The following is a 24,184-nucleotide window of genomic DNA, read 5'->3' on the forward strand; positions in this document are numbered from 1 at the left end:
CCAGATAGGCGAGTTCACAGCTGAAATCCAGAAACAAGAGTGTGCCTTGGTTCATTCATGTATTTTTAGCGTTGCACAAAGAAAAAGGGCCCTAGAAGAGCCTATGAGATGGCCAGAGTCGAAGTCAAGCAGCTCCCTCCTTTCTGAGTTGGTCTCTTCCCAAAGCACTTTGCCTCTGTGGTTGCATCAGCTATTCTTGTTGGTACCTCGTTGCTCCAAGAACGGAACCTCTGCTGCTATGAACCTCTCCTTGCAGGTGGGGAGCTCAGGGTTCCTCCAAGAGGGTCGTCCTTGGGCAGAAGCACACATTAGTTTGACAGGCTCCAAAGAGGCCTCATCCATCTACCACCCAGGAAGCTTTGCAAGTTCCAGAAATCATCTGAGCAGTTCTCAGACTGGGGAAAAGCAGGAAAAGGCAGATCCCACAGAGCACATCCCTGCCCATTTAAATGGGCTCCAAAACATCCCTATCTGAGAAGCCACAGCTCTCTATGCCCCAGGTATTAAGCTTCTCTTCTGCTGACACACAGGCAACGCGCCTGGGCCTGTACCACCTCAGCAAGCACCTATTATTCATGTCTTAATACCAGAAAAGAAGAGTCAGTCCCTCCTGAGCCAGCAAATTGCAGCTGACAAGCTGAAGGTGCTGGGCTTGCCCATACGGCGTGGTTCAGAAGAGACACACTGCAGAACATGAGCTGCTTTTCTTAATTCCACAGCTAAGATGCTAGAGCTTGTTAATGCGATTCCTCCACCACTCAAAGTTTTAGTTAACAGCATGGTATGTCCTTGCCTGTGGGTTTGAACAAAGACATGTGTCGTGGTTTAGCCGACCCCCACAGTGAGGAGAATTAACCCCTTCTCAGCCAAAACCAGCACAACATGGCAGGGGGGATGCTCACTTGGAGAGGCCCCCATTCATAAGCCTTGACCTAGATCAGTGCAAACCACTTGTACAGATTTGTGTGTTCCTCCAGATAGGCAGGATTTCCAAGGTTTGGCAGAAGTGACATCCCTGACTCCAGGCCCACCACAAGCTGCCAGGAAGGTCCGACAACCTTCCCAGATGATCAGGTCCCAGGCCAAACCAAGACTACACCACGTACAGAGACGTGTTTTCTCCTGAATGTGTGGAGATGACAGGCCATGTCAAGTCTGGCCAGGTAAGAATAAAGTTTTGAAGACACCAGTTGTAATCTAGAGATCAGAACAGTGCTGGTGCATACAGCAGAGTCCCAGCATCAGAGCCCAGCTGGAGTTCTAAGCCAGTCCCACAGCTCCTCCGCACCTTGGGTTACATACACATCTGTAAAACAGCAACGAAGGTGGCTCCCAGAGCACTTTGATATCCTTCTGCAAAATGTATTTCAAAAAGGGCAATACATGTTTTAAGAAACAACAACAAAAAGAACAAATTTTTTAAAAGCAGTAAGAGGCCAAATATAAACCCAATGTTTGGCCACAAATGAGTTAGGCAATCTGCACAGCATTCTGCCAGAGGAATGAGTGAGTGCCATAACGCTGGCAGATCACTCGGCCCCCATCAATGTGACAGCTGCAAATTTCAAACCCGGGAATGGGTGTTGCTTCTGACACTCAGATGAGGCAGAAAGGGTGACCTTCCACCGTGTGGTGACAGGGATGAGGAAATCTCTTCCCAGTCCAACACAGGGCAGGTCCACCCTCCCTCCTCCTTCATTTTTCCTTTAAAGGATAACTGATCTGAAGGCAGAAAGAGCCAAGAAGAACAGGAAGAGCAGATATTGCCTTTAACAACAAGATTTCCCAGGGCCATCCATTACTGTCAGAGAGCGGCTAATGATGATCTGTATCACAGATTGCCTTTTGGCTGCTTTGCCTTAAGAATGAAAATGTTTCTTTACAAAAGGTGCCCAGGCAAAATGCAAGGACTCTCACACATTGAATGATTTCAAGCAACACAGCAATACGGAGAAGGCAGCGAGGGTCCCAGGAGCACTGGGGATGCCAAGAACACTGCCAAGTAAGAAACAAAGCAAACAGCACAAGGTGTTATCAGTGCCATTAACAGTGACGACTGTGACTGCTGTCAAAGCAGCACTATAATTAGGACTTGGGTGATGATATAGGTCCCCAGAGGGGGAACACTACTCATAACGTGGGTTGAGAAGCTTGGAGCTACCCACAGTCAACACCCTGCTCTCCTCCAAATCTTTGTGCCTCCCTTGCCAAATATCGCATGAAAATAACACTGCGTGACAGCATCGCTATTGTCGTCCGCCTGCTACGCTGGAAGACAACAGCACAGACTGCCTGTAGCCAAGAGCCGTCCTGCAGGATCATGGGCTACGCACTGACCTGAAGCTCAGGGCTGCTGCAGCTCCCGCAGCCCAAGAGATACAACCACAGAAGCCAGAGTAGGACACAGTGACATCCCACCTCTCAGGTCTGCATCTCAGCCCCACGTCCACTCCAGGCAGGTGGAAAAAAAGAGAGACCATAGCGTGTCCAGCAATTAAACTTCTCTTACTCCAGCCCTCCCTTTCACACATTCAGGGCTGCCTTGCTCACAGCACTTACCCTGCTGACAACAAATCCATCAAGCTACGCAGAAATAATCATGTCACAAGACAGAGCTAGGTGACAGTTATCTGCTGCCTTAAAGAGTGTAATCCTCACAGGGCAAGAGAGCCTCTTCCTGCCTGCAAGGTGAAACTGCCTTTAAGAAAATAAAAATTTATAGCTATTTGATTCATATTAGTGGGGGTGATTGCAAAACTCATTCCCAGTCAGAGCTGCTGTAGTTCTAAAGTCAGGAATAAACCCAAGCTGTTAGACAGGAGATAAGGCAGAAAAAAAGCCCACCAAAAACACCAACAGTAGTAAAAAAAACCCCTTAGTTTATCTATTGATATGAATTAATGAAGCAACAGATTTTAGCATCTTTCTAGCAACCTGATTGAATTTTATACAAAAATAAATTTCAGAGTACTGATGACAGGGGCAATTAAACATTTTTTCCCCAGCCAAAAAAGGGATCACGTTTATCAGGTGCTCAGTGTAAATGTATATTCACTGGCTTAACTAACTAAATATGCATTTAAATAATTAACTGGGAGCACATCCTTAGCAAGTAATCAAGCTGGGAATTATTCCCCTTTAGTAACTTCCTTCTCCAGCCTTCGCACAGCTCCTGTACGTGGAAAGCTGCCAAGGACTCTGAACCACCAGATGATGCAGCCAGGTAGGAGCTGCCTGAACTCCCCAGGGACGGTTCCCCTTCACTGTGCGGGGACACGACGGAGGGAGCTCACGTCCCACATGAACCAGCTCACGCTTCTCCTGTGCCAAAGCCCGTGCTGCGCTTGACAAAGGGTCTGACTATTTTCATGGGCTTCCCTACATGAGAAAAGCTATCCCAGATCCTCCTGATGAACAGCTGAATTTATTCACCATGAATTTATACCTGTTTAGCCTTGGACCAGCACTGCAAGCCGGACTGGGCTGCTCTCCTCTGCCTGGGGCACTCTCACAACATGTTCCGGGCAGTTTCTGTCTGGCTACTCTGCCCAAGGCATGGTCCTTGCTCCTCATCAAGCAATGCTTTCCTCACAACAGGCTGGGGACTCATGTCATCGTACCACCAGCTCATACACAGCTGCCTCTCCCTCCCTCGCTTGGTCCCAAATGATAAGCTCCCATCTCTGAGAAAAAAAAATAATAAATCTTATTACTAGCTCCTAAGTACCCATGCATGCAACTTCATACCATTAAATATCATCACATTGCCATGACAGCAGACCTATCAATCATTCACTTCCTCCTATTCAATACTCATCCTCCTCTGCACTGCTCGTACCTCTGTATCAACACACCCATTAGCAATCTGCTCTGTTTTGCAGGGAAGGCACTAATGAAAATACTCAATTAGCTCACTCCCAAGACCAGTTCTTGTGCAACGCAGCCAGCAATGCCTCTCTGCCCTGCCGACAGCTCTCCTTGCAGCGCAGCCCCTCGCTTCCCCCCCACGTCACACCCAAGCACTAATCCCCTCCTGACGAGCAGTTTCCCCACAAGGCACCGTATCAAACACAGGCTGGCAGGGAAGGGTGACAAACAAATCAAGATGTACATGAAATTAGCCTGACTCAGTTGAAACCAGCACACTGAGGTTGGTTTCCCTCCAGTCAACAGAGGGCAAAACCTCTGGGCACTTTGACCTACATGTCACCTTATTAGTGAGGCCAAAAAACCCTACCACCTCTTGTTTTGTTTGGAGGGGAAAGGCCAAAAATGAAACAATAAATGCTGCACCCAGTCCTTCCCAGCTTCTGAATTAGTTCCAAGCATCTGGGCCAGTTTCTTTCACATCTCCTGAAGCACGCAAGGTGCTGCAGAGGCAGCTCTGTGCCACCAGCACATCTGGAGGGGACAAGGTTTCCACTGCACACACTTTCACTGGTAGTAGTATTGCAAGGATTTTTTTCAGTGACCCTCAAACTGAAAATAATAAAATTATATATATAATGTATGCACACACACACATTTACTGCTGCTTAAGAAGTGTTTGTTCAAGCTGGACCTCCAGGGAGTACCAAGATTAAGCAATTTTCACTGCAGCCTTTTGATAAGGGCAAAAAATAGAATCCAGAAAGGAAAACTACAGGGAGTTCTGGAAGCCACTGGGTCTGTGCGCTGGCTCCAGGTTTCCTCTTCCACTCAGTGATGGGATGATCAGTGCTCAAGAGTAGTCATTTCAGTTAATTGCTGTCTACCATTAGCTGCAGAGTACTTACAAGCGATTCAATTCCACTGCATATTTGCTAATAAATACCAAATGACAGTGAGGAAGACAGCTGTATTTAGTTGCATTTACCCTCTTATTAGCAGAGCTGAATAAGACCCCATTTCAATTCATAAAGGCTCCAACAAGCTGCGTCATTGTCAGAAATTCAAATTCAAACTCCCCGTTGCCTGCTTGAAAGCAAAAGTCATGCAGCATTCCCCCGATTACACAACTCCCCTGGGGCTGCACACAACTCTCCATTTGACCAAGGGCCGTGCAGAACGACCACCTCTGTGGCTTTGACCCATGAGGATGGTGAGAACTGAGGGCAGATGGGAGTTATTTGCTGTTTTAGTAGCATTTTATGAAGCAACTTATGACGCTGGACCAGTATGCGTAGAGACTTTTCAACCTAGGGACTGAAAAATATTTTGCAAAGGTGCGAGGGTAGCTATTACTTCATTTTATAAGAAGGCAGCTAAGATATGGCAAGATATAACTTGCCATGGTGAGACAGCTGTAGAGAATGGGAAGGAACCCAGGAGCCTTGGCTCCCAGCGCCTCTGCTAGGTGCTCCCTTATAAGCGCCAAGTGAACCACTCAAACTGGAGCCTCTGTAAGGGTTGAGGCGCAAAGTTTTCCACCCAGGCAAGGATACTCTCACAGCTCATGCCACTGGGCCAACACGGTGCCAAATGATCACTGAAGATCTAACCCTGCCCAGAGAGATGCCCTCAACTCCAGGAGCTTAAGATACTTGTGACCTCCAGAAACCCTCTCTACACCTGAAAGGATTGGGGTCTCAATAAATTATTCATTGGTAATAATTATCTTGAATCCGTCCCACAAATACAGCTTAATCCATAGGGAGACCACAATGAAATTTTTCTGTATCATGCGAGGAGTGAAACCTCTAAAAGGCAATGAGCACAAATTTAAGCCTTTGTGCTCCAAAATTACTCAAATATCAAAGGATCACGATGGGATAAAATTAACTGGCAGCGTTTGAGATGGGATTAAGGTGCAAATGTGAATTTCATCTCACCCTGGTTAACAGTGTCACTTAATGCCCAGTTTCAAAGCACTTAAATTATAAGAAGCAAGTACTTCCCAGGGCCTAAAGAAATGATGATTGAGGACAGACCAGTTTGAAAATTAATTAATTGAAACATGCTCCGACTCCTGAATTAAAACAGAAAAGAAGCACCAAACGTATGAACTGATCAGGATGCCTTGGAAGAGGAACTGTGCAGAACTCACTTTTAAGAAGAGTGAGAGTGCAACCTCAAGAGCCTGGCTCATCAGCAGGGTATAAACCCAACCACCACCTGCCATTTGGGCTAAAGGAAAATATGTGTAGAGGCCAGCAGCACTAGCTCGCCAAATGCTAGTGGACTACGATGCTCACGTCTGAGGATGCTCTCTCCTTCCCAAGGAGGCACAAAGGAGGATACTCAATCTGTGCCATCGGTAATTTCTCTCACTCCTGTACCTGCAGACAACAGCCAAAGGTAACAGCTCTAACATCTGAAAGCTGCCATGCAGAGTAGCAAGCAAACCAGCCCCTGCATCAGGATGAATTTTTAGGCACTTAGATTTTGTCCCTGAGGATACTTGAAATGAACTCAGCAATTTCAGCACAACGAGGGAAACTTCCTGAGTTTTCCAAGAGCATTTTGCTTCCTTGTATAATGCTGGTGCCTTCAGTGAAATTAATCCATCACACTGCCATGAAACAACACCCTTGGGATGATTTCACCAGAAGTGAAGTGCTATTTCCTTCAGTCACTTCCAGAAACCAGAAGGCAAGAGAGGACACGCAGTCTGAATGGCTTTTCATTGTAATGTTACTTTGGCAATTAGGTCAACACATCCTCTTTCACTAAAATATAGACTGTGATTTAAATCAGCATACTGCTCCTGCTACAAAATACACTGGGTTAGAACTATGGCATACATTAGAAAAACAGTCAGCTCATCAACAGCTATACAATGAAACCAGCAGATTTATTTATTTATTACCCATTTTATTTTTCCTAATCAGCTTCTTTTACCAATATACAGGGGTTCATTCATGCCAAAGTTGTACTAAAAATTGCTGGATTCTGGTCTGGGGATTCTCTTTCCTAATTTGGAAGCACTGTAAAAGAGATGAGAGAGGTCCTGAGTGGGACAGGTCTTCTCCACACCTGCCTGCCACAGACACAGGGTGGGAGCTCAGCAGCCAGCTCCCACAGGGCCAGCCTGGACCCCCCCTCAGCCATTCTCTCAGGATGAGAGGGGACTGCCTGGCTCCTCCTGCCCTCTTCATCAGTCAGGGATGAGCCCTCATGGACCACAGGGGAGCTACAACACAGCGGTGCCAGCCCAGGTTAGATGAAGCGAGCATGCAGCCCAGGACTCAGGCTATCAGAGAACTTCCACCGCAGAGCATCACAGCCTGTCCCTAATTCCTGCCCCGGGGTCCTGCAACCCCCACCCCCCTCACCCCACCCACAGGGTGAAGATCAGCACCACAACCACCACCCAGCACAATTGTTTCCTTGTGAGATTTCCTTTCCTGCAGATCCAGACCACTTTTCTGAAGCCAAGTGAAAGCAAGTCTTGTTTTCCCAGAAATGCAGAGCCCACAGGCCCAAGGCTTTTCTCATTTCAAGCTGCCTGGAAACATCTCCAGCTGCAGCCCCTCCCTCCTTCCTCTCTCAACCTGCCAGTTGCTCCTGCCTTGCAGCATGGCCTTGAAGCTGGAAAACAACTGCATATTGAAAAGGTGCTGCCAAGTCCCGGCAACACTAGGGATTGTACTACGGTTACGCCTGACTAGGCGAAGGAAGCCACCTCTGCCTGTCCCAGCCACCCAGCCCCTTCACCCACGCCCCCTGCGCACGCACAGCCTCATCCCAAACCGCCCCGGGATCTGCCCAGCACCAGCAGCCCGAGAGGCTGCACGCACTCCCTGCACACTGCCTCTTCCCTACCCACATGCTCACACAAACCACTGGTCCATGCTCAGGGCACAGCAAACGGACGGTCATCGGAACGCAGGGTAAAAGGCAACCATGACAAAGTTCACGCCACGGTTTTTCCACTGACTCCTCAACAACCTACAACCAATTTGGTTCTGTTCCTTTCCTGTCTCATCTGCTTCCCTTCAGCCCCAAGCCAAGTATTTCAGTCCAAGAGAGAGGCCTTTGGGATCTATCTGAAAACACACACCCCAGATCCCATGCTCCTAGGCCACCCAGGCTTCAAGCCAGAAGATGCTGAGCGATCGCAGCTCACCAAGAGACTGCTCAGGATGCCCTGCACCAACACTCGTATTTGAAAAGGATTTGTATGTGATCTTAGTGACAGAAACAGGATGAACCTGGCCCTCTACCTTCTGCAGAACTCATTGAAAAGCAGTTAACAGGAACCAGCAATCAAGCCCAGCAAATCCAAACATGAGGCAACTCCTTTTTCACACCGTCACTTGGTAAATCCAGCGAAAAGGGCAACATCGAGCCAGAGCACGGCAGCAAGAGCCCGTGATAGTTCTTCCCTTAGTGATTACGGTCCTCTGAGCCCAAATGAGAGAAAACCACAAAGGAAAACAGACATGGCAGTTCTCCCAGGTCACAAAGAGCAGGCGGGCAGAGCTCGCATCTGGGCTGGAAGCAACACCAGACACTAGGACAGATTTTCACTGGCAAAGCTATAGCAGAACAGCTTACATTAATTCTACATCATTCTTCTGCAGCTGTCTCATGCTCTGAGGGCTGTTAAAAGCATTGTCATGCTCTCCCTGAAAATTTCAGGGATGCTAAAAATCAGAAACCGTCCGGACACACACATGCATTAAGAAGGCTGCATTGGCAAGCAGCATGAGAGCTCAGGCACAGGACACTGCTGTTCTCCCTGGCTGTTGCACAGCCACAGGGCACCCCTCTAGATTTTGTAAAGATAATATTCCACATCTGTCTGAAAAAGCAGGAAACAGAAGCTCCCCAAGAGCTCAGGTATCAGCCAGGGGTCCTCTGCAGCCCTTGCCAGCATCTCCAGACAGAGCTTCTGCGGATCCTCTGTGCAAACCCAGACTCGGCAGAGGAGCAGCAAAAGTGCTTTTGAGTTCTTCATGGCATTATGGAAAAATCTATGCATGCCATCAGATTAATCTACAAGCCCATAAATCAGAGTGTGGCAGGATTCCCAGAAGGCCAGCAGCAACGCAGCTCACACGCAAGGTGAGAATTACACTCTGCTTTGCTAATCCAAGGAGAACAGACCCGCTGTCTAGCACTGTGCAGCACAGTCTGTGGCGGGTGTCTGCTGCCTCTGCCGGGAGCCCTGGAGCTCCAGCATCCTGCAAGCTGGTTTCACGTCCTCCAGAGGATGGTGTAGCTTAGTCCTCCAACGCATTTTCCCAGATTTTTAGCACTTCTGTCCTACTACAGCTCCACAGATAACATCTACCCTGGAAACGCTTGACACCGCTGCACTGCACATCTGTACAAACCGAGTGCACGGAGGCCAGTCCCCGCTCCTCCCCGACGCGGCACCACATCAGGTTTTGCTCCAACACTGTGGTATTAGTGTCATTCAATCATGTGTAAATAATGGGCCACATAGATCAAGGCACAGTACACCTTTGCATCTGTTCTTCCATAGTAAGAATTTGTACAAACATCATGTTTCTTGAAATGTCTTCCTGGATGAAGCAAGAACGCTAATAGTCTCCCTAATAGTTTTCTCCTTGCTATCACAAAATCATGAGTTAGTCCATATAATGTTTTGCTTTTTAAGCAAATTGCAAAACTTATCATAAAAAAATAACTAAGTTATGTCCTTTTATATCTTTCTTGGAATTGAGCCTTTGGAAAGGGGAATAAAAGAATGAAGCATCAGATTTTTAAGATTTTCTATGCCAAAAAACCTCCTGTTTTCCTTACAAAGTAGGGGAAATGCCTGCAGCACACTCAACTTCCGCAAAATATCCTAGACTCTCTCCAAACCTCAGCACTTCTCTCTCCAATCTGACACAACAGCTACTGTTATACAACAGCAGACCGTCTCCCACCACCAGGACACCAGGTGAGGCTTTGAGGCCAGCTGAGAGCAGGAGCAGGTCCTCAGCTCACCAGGATGCTCTGCCTCCGCTGTACGTCGCAGCAACCAGCCACGTAGCTGTCCCGCACCTATAGCTGTGCCTGCTGGGTTGGGGGCAGGACCCAACATCCTTTGGAAAAGGGAACAGCTTTCCAAATCAAGCTTCCCAAGGCCATGTCCTTCACAGCTTTAACTTCTGAACCTTTTTCCCCCTTCCCCCCCCATTCCCCATATTTATTTCTCACCCTCGCCTTCCCTGCTGCTGCACAGGCCCCCTTGGCACAGCAAGTGTTCGTTACTGCGCACATAGAAAGGATGAAGCCAGAAGTTTGTTATATGATGTATTACCTGCTTGATGGAAAAACACACTTAAGGAGACAGAACGAGCAGGAATGAATAGTGGCGATCTCTCTACAGACCTGTTTTAGGTTGAGGTTAGTCCCTGTTGCAACCTCAATGTTGCAGTGGCTTCATACAGAACACGGGCTGCTCTGTAGCACTGAAAAAATTCACTGCTCTCCCTCACGCTGGTGAAAGAGGGAGGATATAGCATCAGGGTTACACACACGCCTGAATCAAGGGATTTCGTTTATCCTGACTACTGAATAATGCATGTCTTCAGAAAAAAATATCCTGTTCCGGCATAGAGGCATCATCATCTAGGAGTAAAAGAAAGACATGGCACAACAGCAGGAGGCACAGACACATGCACTTCGGGAGCACAGGCAGCAGCGACAGGGAGGACAAGAGAGGTGACAAGACAGCTCCTTACCTTAACCGTAAGGGTGGTGGGGCTGGGAAAGCTGCTGACATGCAGAAACGACGCTGCTTCCACACAGATCTTGTGTGCTGGAGCAGCCTGCCTGTTTTAATCCAGGGCATTTTAGAGCTGCTGCATTTGTGCTGTACAAACAGCCTCTATGAGCCTTTCAGGAGCAGTTACATCCTCCAACACACACAGCTTTACTTGGGAAATCTTTTTTTTTAAAAATTTTAATTCCAGTCACATGTTTTGAGCTGTTACTTTTCACTCCTCTCTGTGTGTGTATATAGATAGATACATTTTTTATGTCTCCTGTCTGTGTGCCACGTTAGCCTCAGGCAACCAGCTCTGAGATCGAGCTGTCAGCCTTGACAAATGGCTCAGTTCTCATTCAGAGCCCGGTCAGTATAGCATCGCCTTCCTTCCCTTCCTAAGGCTGCCGTTAGCACAGCCACCCTGGCCCTGGGCAGGTGAGCTCTGCCCTCTGCACATGGGCTTGGAGCTTCTCCAAGCACAGCTGGAGTCTGACCCTGCTTCAGCAAACCTGGAAGGACTCCCTGAAATCACACCGACCAGACCCTCACCCAGGGTCCTTCAGAAAGAGATTTCTGCTACAGGAGAATGTCATTTTGTTCAGTGGTGGGGAGCCAAGGGCAGGTCACACAACAGTTTTCTCTGCTCACTCCTCCTCCTTGTATCACTGTGTATTTGGCTTTAAAACAGGGACAGGTGAGTCCTGGATGCTGGGGCCAGCACTGGTCCTGTCACAGAGAGCACAGACCACGTAACGGGGGACACAGGCTCACTGGTGAGCCAACGAGCTCACCAGTCGCAAGGCAGGACTGAGCCAAAGCACGTGGCCCTGGCGCTCCTTCCTTGGGACATGTGGTACAGCAGGACACCTCTGTGGGAGGCCAGTGGCCCAGACACCCATGCACCTTTCACAGGCTTTTTTCCCCACTGCTGATCTCTCATATAACTCTCTGCAAAATGCTCACTCAATGGCACGGCTGATGCCAACTTTCTGCCAAAAACACCGATGCCAAAGAGCAGCTTTATTGAAGGAAATGCACATTTTGCAGAGTAAGTTTTAATTTTCTTCCAGAACAGCGGAGAAAAAGTGGATATTTTCAACTATTTCATTGTTAACTCCTTAAACACCTGAACACGTTGTCAAAGCTCTGTCAAACACGACCTCCTCGCAGAGCCCATCGTATTTGCTGGCACATTTTTGCTGTTTGCATTCCAGAGGCAGACGTGAAAGGGATGAACACAGATAACAGCAGCCTCCCTTTCTCCAGTAGCTTTACCCAGGAAAGCACCAAACCACAGACTTCAATCAAACAGCTAGTTCATGCTTGCAGTTTCCTGGATTACAGCCTTGATGGAAGCAATTGATACAAGAGCTGGCCAAGGGCTGCAGCCTTAAAATTCTGGGCGCATCGGGATGAACGCAAATGTTTTATTATTTAGACCCACGCAGGAGCTCAGACACTCAGCTGAACTCAGAGGCCAGGAAATGCCTCGAGGCACACGTGGAGTTTCACGATTCCAGGATATTAATCTGCACTTATGTACGTATGTCCCTGTTCACTTGCCATGAGATGTTGGCCCATGGGCTTCCCAAGCAAGATACTCCTCGCTGAAATCAGAAGGCCTTATTTGTCAGAAAGGAAAGAGAAACACACATTGCTTACGATGCTAGATACTTTCATTTGTTTAGTCACTGGTGGTTTATATTTCTGCCTTCATGCTGCAGAAAGCTTGGCCAGAAAACAAGTCGGATTGGATGGCCTCCGTGTTTTGCAACAAGATACAACCCCCAATGCATTTTCTCAACACAAATCTCTGCAGACAGTTGCTAAAAAAGGGGCTGTTTTCTGATGCAGTATCAGCTGTGATATAACTTTACAAGAGCACAGCTGAAGTACAGTAACAACAGGACCCTCCTCAAACAACTGGCAGCCACTGCCCATCCCAAAAGCTTCCTGCTCGACTGTAAGAATTGAGATGCTTGTTTTTCTCTCTCCGCCTTTCCCCATACCCCAAAGACAACCACCTCTCAAGGCAGGGCACCCAGGAACTCCGCTCAGTTCTTACGCGATTTAACTTGCAGGCGACTTTCTGTCAGGGATCATTTTTCTCGGTGTCCCCCTCTCCCTTTTTAAATTAACTGCTTTCTTCCCAAAGCCTAAGAGACAGATAACTATGTAGATTCACAAGTACCTGAGCACTCTAACAACTCCGGGCTGTTCTCCTGTTTTCTTCAAGCCAATACCTGTAGCTGGACTTTTCACGGTGACCAGATCTCAAAGCCACCCAGGCTGCTCCTTTTCCTCTCCCAGGGCCTATGGTTTGCAGTGTTCCCACCACATTTCCAAGGCACACCTTGTAAATGGGCAGAGCCTGGTATTTAATTCACCAGCTGGTAACTTCCTTCTAAACAACCTTTTGCTCCCTCCCATATTAAGGAGAACAGCAGAACCATTGTAATATCACACAACACAAATGCTGCGCTGCCCTGCATGGTTCAGCAAGAGACGAAGCCAGGGGCTCCTCTTCAATTCACAATTAATCTCACGGTGACGTGGGTAAGGAAGCGCTGAAGGGAAGGAGTGGGAGTCAGGACATTCAGCTCCCAGCTTTGCCACCTATATTCTCTTTCCACCCTGAAGACTATACAATTTCTCACCCTTGAAAACAGGAACAGTATTTCCCAGAAAAGCTGCAATAAAATACTGATGTTTACGAAGCACTCTGAAACCTTGGAACGGATATAACCCTTCCAGGATCCACTCAGCCTGGCGCAGCAGCGTGGGACACGAGGCAGTACCGTAATACAAACCATGAACAACGGTAATTAACAAATAGCCCCAGAGAGACGAATATTAATTGGCACTTTCCAGCTCTCTTCAGGCATGAATGGAAACTCCACAGATGGAGTGCACAAAGAACAACCTCAACTCTGCAGTGTGGATCACAGGAGAAACTTGTCCCCACAGCTGCTTTGCACTCAAGCTGCTCCAAGCCAGAGCACAGGAAATCACGGCAGTTTCCACTGAAGTGCCCAGGGAGGTGCCACCAGGCAAGCCCCAGTGTGCTGTATGGGCCAAACGCTCAGAAAATGCACCTGCTGTGATACCCACCAAAGGGCAAATGCAGCCCAACGGTCTGCAAAGTCACAGGAGCATCAAGGACATCGTGGAAACACATAACCTGGCAAAGGGATTTGGTACAGCAAACCCCTCCGTTCTACCTGTAAATATGCACAGCTTTTTCATCAAGGCATGAAGAAACTCCACTGCACACACACGGACCGCTTGCCTGTCCCAGCGTGCTGAAGCTTCCCCACCGGGAACTCAACACAATTATTTGTGTCGCCACAACACTTGCAAGCCCCATGGCAAAGCTGGTCTCGTTGTGCTGAGCCTGCTGCAATCCTACAGCTGGAGTCATTCCTGCACAGGCCAGATGGGGCTGGCAAGCACAAACAAGGCTGCAAATCCAATGACTTGCCCCAGGTCTCATCATGGATCAGCAGCTGGACCCACATCCAAAGCAAGGAAAGGGACTCGGGGGGAGAGCACTTTGCTTTTGCACGAGCCATCTTGGCCTGCTCCCTGGCAGCCAGAGCATGGGAGGGAAACGGAGCTGGATCTCCAGGGCAGGAAAGGAGCCCTGCCACACGGCGCGTGTTCAAAGCTGCTTCCCAGGAGCATAACGCAGCCGTCATTTTCCACAGCTCAGAAAGCAAACTGCATATATCAACTGACGGCACTAAGTTTTATCCATACATTTTTAAAAGCAGCTTCCAAGACAAAACATCTGCTCTCAGGTGGAGCCCGAGCTCAACATGAAATGGCTTCTACATTGAGTTATGGTATTCGTATAACGTGTTTTCCCCATTCTACATCCATTTTCTTAATCTTTCTCCTGCAGCATCTGGAGGAAAGATGCATTAGCCCCCAACTCCCAGAGAAGAGCCCCTCTGGCTGCTCCAGAGGGTGCAAACACAAAGGCTAACAGAAAAGCATGAGCGGAGACAAGACAATCCAATAGTCTTCATTCAAAATTCCTGCACAGAACAACTGATTCACAGCAAAAGATTAAACTTCTTTAGATATATCATTTCTAAGCTCAGAGTCAAAAAAGAAAGGCCTGTGGTTCTTGTGCCTGTCATCCCTGGGCAAAATCCTCTTGCTGAAAGAAAACTGGGAATAGCAGAAGACTCTTAAGCTATTTATTTCTACCCTGAAGGTAGCGATCAGATGCTAGTGCTGCCTTCCAAGTAATTCATTCAGGGTTTGTGTTGCTGTCCCAATGCCTAGGGCCTTGCAGTAGGGTCTTTTTATTGCTCTTCCTTACTTCAGTGCAAGCAATCAGATATCAATGAGACACTTCAGCATGTGTCTGCTCCCCCTGCCCCAAGCTTCCACAGGGATCAGTCAGGCACTTGCAGGATCAGGCCGTTACACTGGCTTGGCTGCCCACTCTGAGGGATCTCAGCCCAATGCCTCGGATTCCGTTCTAAAAAGAATCCATATTTGCTCCACTCCTAGAGGGAGCAGAGGCCAGGGCTAGTGCCCTCACCAGCCCTGTCATTTTATCCCAGGAGAAGTTAGTTAAGTCAGTTAAGTACAGGGTTGTATTGCAAATTCCTCATTTAATATTGGCCTTGAAACTGCATTGTAATGATAAATTTTCACTTCCTTCCCTAGGCAATTGCATAACATTGCTGGGCATTGTTTAGAGAGCTGCTGCGCTCCAAGCCACAGGCAGCTGGTGTCCCTTTTCCCTTCTCACCAAGCACTGGCAGGACTGGGGGTTGTTTTGTTTTTTGTTTGGTGGTGGGGTTTTGGGGCAGTTTTTTGGTGTGTTTTTGTTTGGTTGGTTTGTTTTGGGTGTTTTTAACACTAGAAGCTTTCTACATTAAACAACAGATAGTCGTGACTTCGAATGCACGTAGCCTTCCACCAACTAGATTATCCCTACTCTCTTCAGCTTTCAGTGAGGAAAAAAAAATATCCCATGTATACCAGTCAAATCTAAGCCAGTTAGAAAGCCAGATCTGTCAAATAACATTTTAATTAAAAGTATCTTTAGGGAGGGAGCAGCCCAGTCAATGGAAAGCTTTCCCACTGACAATATAAATAGCCCAGGCCCAGAATTCAACAGCCTCACTTTGTGGTCAGGCTACAGAGCCTGCATGCCCAGATGCAGGATGAATTTTCATTTCATGGCTTTTGTTGGCATGTTTTTTTTATGACAGGGAAGTGGCTTTGAATTCTAGAAGCTCGGCTGGCTGATCAAAGCAATACACAGAACAGGGCTGGGAGGGAAGGGGGAAAATTGAGCAGCAATTCAGAGATAAAATTGCTCTTGAAGCAGAACACCATCAAAAGTTAAATAAGATGCATCCCTCCACTTCAGGAAACTTGCTGCTGGTGGCTTCTTGCAGCATAAGGCCTGACAGAATTCAAACCTGTTCTTCAAGCAAGTCTGAATTCAAGTTTGAACATCACCTAAGGTGCAAAAAAAGCGACCACACCAGCACAAAAATACAGTTTATATTCTCTAGTGACAGAAGGCCTGATCTGTTGGAGAGGAGACAAGGCAGCCCAGGGTAGAAAGCAGGGATGTAACATGAGAGTACAGGGAGATGAGGCTTGTGACATACCAGTATTTGCTCTAGGGAGAGCACAAACTGCACGTGGTTACGGTGCAGTAACAAAGTTGTGCCCTGGGGACACTTTAGAACAGCAGGGATGCAGGAAGCCATAGCACAAGCTAGGAAGCTTGTCCACCACTTATGCAGGGACCCAGAACACAAGCCAGGGTCACCCCAGCTCCACCTCAGGGCAGGACGAGGAGGGCTGGGCAGGTGGCAGCCCAGTGGTCCTGCAGAGCGGCAAGGGAAGGTCTGCCCTGCCCCAGGACTGCCATCTTCCCACCGCCATTCCTCTGTCCTTGCTCAAGCTTCAAATCCACCTCCAGCTGAAAGCACCAGCAGCGTCTCAAGCACAGCGGCCAGCTTGGTGCAGGGAACCAGAGGCAGGCATGTCACCCCTCAGGGCAGGCAGCCTTCAGGGCTGGAGACCCCATTAGAGCAAGAGAACATACACACTCTACTGGTTTGAATCCAGGCAAGATCTTCCATCCTGATGAGCTTTGTTTAAAAGTCATTCTATTAGCCCCACTCCATAAAAAAAAAATCCCTTCCTATCTGCACAGCATGCTGCAGATGTTTCCCTCCAAGCCTGCAGGCCTCGATCAGCAGGGAAAAAAGACTGATTCTCCAGCCTTTTAACAACATATCCAATTTTATCCTTCCTGCTGCTGGCTGTGATTTTGCTCATCCTCAAGGCACACACCAAGGAAAGGCTTTCCCCTGTGGTTTATGTAGTGTATCAGGAACAAATCCAATGTCTGGGACACTCTCATCACTGAGCTAGAGGAGGGGAATGCCAGCTGAGTGATGCAGCCTGCTTCTATCTCCTTCACCCAGCTATTTCTAGTCTCCCATCACCTCCCAAGCCTCTGCTATCGTCATCAGAGCGGTCATGGTTCGGTTGCTTTCAGCTGAAGAAAGGAATGGTCACAAAGGAATTTAAAATCACTCTTCTGTAACAAATCAATTTCTCAGCCTTCATGAAGACTTTTCACCTTTTGATGTAATAGGCACTGCTCCCCTAACTTACTTGGAAAATAAAAGGCAGCAGATCACTAATTAGTTACATCCACCAGGAAAACATATTAATTACACACAAGATTTTCACGTGGCATAAGCAAGCCATGCTGCAGACACCAGCCAAAGCTCTGACAAGACCTGAATCCAGCAGGACCCAGAATGGGACACACTACCCATGGAAGCAACTAAATTGCAACACCTGGTCACCTTGATTCAACCACAATCCAGTGGTAGGAGGTCATTGTTACCACTACAAACCCCAAGGACTTTCTCTGTCCTTAAGAGTGCCCCAGCCAGGCCCCCACCAATCTCCTCATTATAGGAACCCTTCCCAGAGAGTGTCGCCTGTGTTGCCATGAGCTCTTTCAGGTACTTTCCCAGGAGGGATGCACCTGATGACTAATGCAACAGCCAGCAAAAGGGACCTCAGCAGCTAGTCATGGAACACCGGGTAGCACGGCTGTCTCGTGCTTCACTGACAGCATCCCAGCTGGCAAGGATCAAAGTCTGCCTCACATCCAGACCCAGCTCTCCATCCAGTTAGGCCTTGAGGTGACTAAACAGGGCGTTAACGTTCGTCTTGCAGGGAACTGGCTTCAAGGGGTGCCACAGGGCATTTGCATATGAGTCACATAAGCTTATTTGACTTCAGCTGACCCAGCAGCAAACACTATAACCCATGAACTTGTGGGCAATGCACAAAGTTCTCGTCCTAGTCTGCTTGGCACAAATGTCTCATTCAATGCAAAGTATTTCAGAATGAAGAATCCAAAGGGACAGCTCTCACCCCCGAAGCACAAGGCACAACAAGCAGGAGGTCTGGCGTAACTTGAGTCAGTGAAGTGCAAGTCAGCACATGGAAAAAAAACAAGTGTATCATCTCAATTCGATTTACATGTGCACACAAAAGACAAATTAATGCCCTGAAGACAACAATTGTTTGTATTGCAGCAGCACCTAGAGGTCAGAAGTAAGATGAAGATCACACTGTGCTAGGCATTGTACAGGTACAAGGCACATCCTCTACCCATTTAACAGAAACCGAAGGGTGAAGGAAAAGAGACCCTCTCTCCCCACATCCCACATGATGAAACACAGAAGAATCAAAAAGGTTTCCCAAAGGTCCTGGGGAAACCTGCAACAAAGCCAGACAGATTCCCAGCCCAAGGCCTGACCAGCAAGGGTCCCCTCTCCCTGCTGCGGTCGAGACTAAATGTTCTGCTTGGCTCCACTTTGGGATGACCACATTACTCACAAATGCTGAAACTACGAGTGTGTTGTTCAAAATGTCCCAAAACAGATGTCAACAAAACCAATACTGCATGCTAAGCTATCATATCATTTTTGCTCAAGCCACCTATTATGCAGCACTGCTATTTTAGAAACGTTCGTCCGGTTTCTCACATCCTTCTGCCTAATGGAGGCTGACTGTGTAGGCCTACAAAAGAAAAATTGTAATCTTTTACAAGCCTCTAAACCAGCTTTCTCAAACATAATAATCAAGCAATTTCAAGTTTGATCTATGTAGTAAAGAGAACAGAAAAAGGGTCATTTCCAGCTTTCTAGTTGTGCAAAAGACCACTTTTTCACTGTGATGCCAACCAGCCCCCACTTGGCAAACCTGCCCATCCAGGACAGACCACAGCACAGCCACAGCACTCGCAACTCTGCTGTTTTCAGCAGGAAAATCCTTTCCTGGAGACAAGAAAAGGACAGCTGCGGCAGTTTGAAACATCAGAATAGGGAGGCAGGAAATCTGCCAGGAAGTCGGACACAAACAGCAGGTAAAAGAGCCTGCAAGCTCAAACAGGTTAAAGTCACATAAATGTTGTATTTTCTGTGTGGGTCCTGCTGACATAACAGATTTCATCTGCACCAACTCCACGTATTTTTATAAGGCAAAGATGTACAAGTAGTTACTTCCCATCCTTCCATCAAGGGCTACCCTAGGCATCAGCACCCAAGCCAGCCCTGCTCGCACTGCTGCCAGCTCCGCCTGGCTGCTCGCTCGGACGCCCGCACAGCCAGACCCACCGCACAGCGGCCTCCGGGCCGCTGCGGCATGGCAGCGGCAGCCCGGCGCTCGGCCGGCTGCTCAGGTAGGGCATGCTCCCTCTCCTGAACTCTGCCACCACTTCAGCTATTTCCAGAGGTATCTTCAGCAAGTTTAAAGGGATCCCCTCACCCGAGCCCCTTCCCAGTCCCGCAGAACAAGCTAATCGCACCCTTCCTGTGCCATCTTCCTGTGAGCCAACACCTCTCCAACCCTCAGGCTCAGAGGATTTGTAGCAAGGCACAAAGCTCTCTGTCACCAAAGTGCTGCTCAAATCCAGCCCAAATTAATACAGAGCCAGTAGTTGTCACCAGAAAGCTCATTCACTTGAGCATTCAGTGAAATTCCTAATGACCACCAAAATAGCACTGCTGGTGGTGCTCATTTTCATCTGGGAGGCAGATACAAAATATTTTTCTTCCTAAGAGGTGGTATTTAATTGTATCTTAAGAAAGCAACATGTAACTTTTTTCTCTTTGAATGAAAAAAAGGCAACACTCCTTTTAGCATTATGTAAAGTCCAGTATTATAATTTTGAAAGTTTACAAGTACTAGCACCTGGAAAATGATCAGAATATTTCATGGCGTTGTGATCCCTTGGACACGTACAAAACGAACAGGAACTATTCCAGAGGGAGGTCTACCCCCACGGAGGACTTTCTTCCCAGTTTGCTTTGCAAACACCAGTTTATTCCACCTTAACCCCCACGCTAAATTACGCCCCCTCTTCCTGCCTTCCACATCAGCCAACAATTCTTCCAGCTCAGTTTTCCCATCAGAACAGGAGAAAGTTGCCTTCTCTAGGAGAACCTGTGGTGTTCCGAGAGCAGGCGCTAATTGCCCGATGCACATTCAGGTCAGGTACCCACTGGAGTGACATTAATGAGGGAGATGGAGACTGTTTATGACACAATCAAGAGAAGTTAGTAAACATTACAAAAGCCAACAGCTCTGTTGCAAATAGGTAGCGCTGCAAGAGAACACAGAGCAGAGGAAGGGAAAGGGAGGCCCAGGAGGGAGGAGCAAGACATGCTTTTATCCGAGTTCTCATGTCAGATTTGTACATTTGTGGTCTGATTGCAGCATTATCTAATGTTCTTTCTGTGTGGGATCAATAATGCCTCCGTGTTGTCAATGCAGTACAGTGATGGTTTCCCCAGAACCATGCTCATGCCTCACACCCAGACACTGAAATCTCTACAGTGGTCTTTAAAAGCAAAAGGCCAAATCCAGCGGAGCTCTCTGGACACTGGTGGACTTGTCCCCAGCGTGAGCTTGATGCGCACTCAGGAACCACCGTCCAGGGAAGTCATTTGATGAGTTTGGTGCTTCCTACGCATTCAAGCTCAGCCAGCCAGCACGAAAAGGCAGGCGAGATTGCATCCGCAGCAGCGGAGTAGGGAAGGGTACCTGCTGCAAGCAGGTATTTCACAGCTCCCACAGCCTGGATTCTGTCCAACAAAAGTCCTCAGGGGCTCCACAGAGCTGAATTGGGTGCACTTAAATTAATACCAATTCAAAACCCCAGGGAAGGTAAAGCATGAGCTCAGGCTCGTGTAATAACTTGCTCAGTTCAAGTTTGCGCAGCACGATCGCAGAACTCGATGTTTCCAGCAAGCCCTGGCCAGACATCCTACATTCAATACCAGGAGCTGGCCACCGCAGACACGCCAGCCCCGTAGAGTCACAACTGCTTCCAAAGCCCTGCACTTGCAACAAGCCTCCCTCAAGACTAACAGTTCTGCTGTAGCATCAGCAATGAAATAAATGGCATCAGAAAGGTTAGCAAAAGCTGACATAACAAGCTGCACAGGACCTCTTTTCCAAAAATGCATATGGTGTATTACTGCTGTAGCAGAGATACTCCAACTTCGGTCTCCCTGACTAGAGGAGCGTGGCCCAGCCAGCACACAGATTGCCTGCTGCAAGCACAACAACAGAACAGATGCCTTTGTTTAGGATGGGCTGAATTTAGGGAAATACCAAGGGATGTAGTCAAATGAACACACACTTTCATTTCTTTGTGGCACGCTTCCTTCCACCCCATTCCTCTTCCTAGAGGGAATTTACCTTCCCCCAGCACCCCCAAATAAGGGGTCTGGTACTCTCTGTCTGCACAGGCACCTTTTGCAGTTCTTACACCTGAGTTACTGCTCCCAGGTGAAAAATAAAAACCACCAAAAACACACTGAGGAAGAATTTGATACCAGTCATTATAGCTTTGCAACCCAAACAGTCACCCGAGGTTCCACCCTAGATATGCCTACTGGATGGAGCTTAGAGTCACTTCAAGCTAGAAGTTTCTGCACTGCAATACAAGTGAAGTTAAGGAAGAAACTTTTAAGTTACAACTCCAGTTAACAGCCCAGTAACGAGAGAGGCGCCATCAACATGTACCATCAAGGCCTGCAGAGCAAGCCTGAAGAGCACTGCAGGGAATTTTAACACCTCACGCCCTGCCAGAGCCACAGGAGAGGTGCTGCCCACTTCTCTCTTCACTAAGCAGCTGGTAGCAGTGTTAGCTGTGCTGGAGAAACACACAGCCCCCCACTGGGATTTCCTTCACAAAAATTACCAAAGTCATTCCTCAAAAAGTTTTCAAGAAAAAACAACAGAAAAAGATCCAGTCTGATTAAAAGCCAGCTTCTCTGCAGCTCTAGCTCTACCAGAGTAGGCAGAGCAATGGTTTTAACTCTACATTCTCTTTTCATTTTCCCAGGAGTTGCTATACAACACAACAAAAACAAGAAACACCTGCTGTCCTAATGAACCGATACTCATTAAAATAGACAGCCCACTAGCTGCCGTGCTAATTATTGCAAAGCATGCAAAGAGAATTGATGAAGAGCTACTATATTGCATGTACTTCAGGCATTTTTTTTTCCCCTAGTCCAGATACTGCATTACCTCCACTTCTGACTGCTAGAGAAGAAATAAAACACAATGAGGATGAACAACATAACGCTCCGAGCAACGCCATAAGGCCTCAACTTGACTCCAGTTCAGGCTATTTTTTTTTTATATTTTTGATCTAAACAAAGAGAATGGGCAAGAGACGGTATTTTCACGAATGCCAGACAACAGCCCAAAGCTATTTTGTTTTCCAGCCTTGTGTGAATTTCTGTAGTGCCCAATTTTAAAGCTGGGAGTTCAAGTCTCTGCAGTGCAATCAGGAGCCTCCCATGCAAACGCCCAGCACCAACAAGGTTTCAGCATCAGCTGCCTTAACAGAAGGAGCTGATCGCTCCCGGCTAGCGCCAAGGCAAACCACGGTTTTCCTCTCAACAACCTCAGCACCCACCATCCTATACACGAAGCAAGAGCTGCCCCATAGAGGAAACACCACGTTCTTCCCCACCGTCTCCTCTCGCTCTACTCTTAGTAGATCCCCAGGCGTGCAACAGCTTCTCACTTCCCACGGGCGAGCCCTCCCTCCCTGGGAGACCCGCCGCCCCACTCCCCCGGGGCTCTGCGGGACGCTGCCCGCAGCGGCGGGCGCAGCTCCGGGACCGCCCGGGAGGGTCCGGAGCCGGGCTCCCCCGGGGCCCAGCACCCGCCCCGACCCAGCTCACCTCGAGTAGAGCCGGCGGGCGGCAGAGCCCGGGCTGTCCCCGCCGGGCAGGCACGCCATGGGCGCCGGCCCCGCCGAGCCGAGCCGCCCGCCGCGGCGGAGGCAGGCGCGGCTGCAGCCCGGCACCGGGCAGCGGAGTATGGCAGCGGCGGGAAGTGATGCACCGAGCAAAGAAACTCGCGGGCAGGCCCCTCCTCCGGCTGATGTCAGCCCCGCGGCGGGCAGCGGCCCTTCCTCCTCCTCCTCCGCCCGGCCCGCCCCGGGGGCCGCCGGTGGGACGGGACGGGGCGGGGGAGCGGGGCCGAGCAGCCGGGCTGGGCACCCCGGCCCTGCCATCGTCCCTCCACCCGAGGGGAGCATCACGGCAGCCCTGGCAGCGGGGTGGGCCATAGATCCTGCGTGGCCCCGGGATTGAACATCGCCTTGCGGTGCCTCCCCGCTTACCTTCAGAGCTACCACAGCAGGGAGGGACAGAGCCCCAGCGGTCCCACACACAGAGGGAGGTGCAGACACCGTACCCGCACCTGAACATGCAAGGGGGCTTGCATTGCATTACTAATTTCTAACCCGCACCACATGTAGCCGTGTGGTTTCATGCTAAAAAGTCTCTGTTCTTGCTTAGCCCAAGCCCTTTTGTCCTTGAAAGTAAGTGCCTGCACCTGGAGGCAGTTAGGACAAGCAGAGACAACAGGACCTGGCACAGCCGTGTCTACCTTAAGTGAGCCAGGAGAGTTATGCCACAAAGGCCTGTGCCCTCCCAGTAAGTCTGCACAAGCGGGCTTAGCCACAAAGCCAAGTCTGGCAAAGTCCTAGGTAGGAAAAGGGATGTTTCCCTCCAGCCTGCAGCAGCTTCTTTTCTGTGGTAACTGTGTCCTGTTGAACCTTGGGGCCTTTACTGTTTGTTCTCAACGGAATGCCTCAAGATGGGTGCAGGTCGTCTTCAAACGCTGCATCCAGCTCCCTCTGTTTTCCAAGGCTTGAGATGCTCCTGTCAAAGTTAGTGAGCTGGTCACTCAGGAGAAGCCTGTCTGTAAATTAGTGCCACTTATCCAGCAACATCAAATTAAACATCATTATCATCACAGACATCCCAAAGAAGCATGGGTATAAATTGTGGCTTTCAGTGGGTTCTAGCAGCTTGCTCTGCAGGCATGAGAGCCCTGTGGTCTAGAGGAAATCTAGAGCCAGGCCTTACTTACTGGGCTGTTTCTCTGAGCACAAAAGCCCCTCTCAAGAGCAAGCAGAGGTCCTGCTCAGGA

The 24,184-nt window shown here is 48.7% G+C and overlaps 1 protein-coding gene across 1 annotated transcript in view; it reads right to left on the reverse strand.

Annotated features, from left to right (window-relative positions):
• The window catches only part of GPSM1 (G protein signaling modulator 1), an 83,848-nt gene extending 60,776 nt beyond the window's left edge, over positions 1-23,072 (reverse strand). Inside the window, exon 1 of the mRNA XM_075112344.1 lies at positions 22,927-23,072. Coding sequence (XP_074968445.1) covers positions 22,927-22,985 — 59 coding nt within the window. The 5' untranslated portion in view covers positions 22,986-23,072. The remainder of the gene's footprint in view (positions 1-22,926) is intronic.
• Between the last annotated feature and the right edge of the window lie 1,112 nt (positions 23,073-24,184).

This window comes from Phalacrocorax aristotelis, chromosome 17, assembly GCF_949628215.1.
Source record: "Phalacrocorax aristotelis chromosome 17, bGulAri2.1, whole genome shotgun sequence".
In the NCBI taxonomy this organism is placed as follows: Eukaryota; Metazoa; Chordata; class Aves; order Suliformes; family Phalacrocoracidae; genus Phalacrocorax; species Phalacrocorax aristotelis.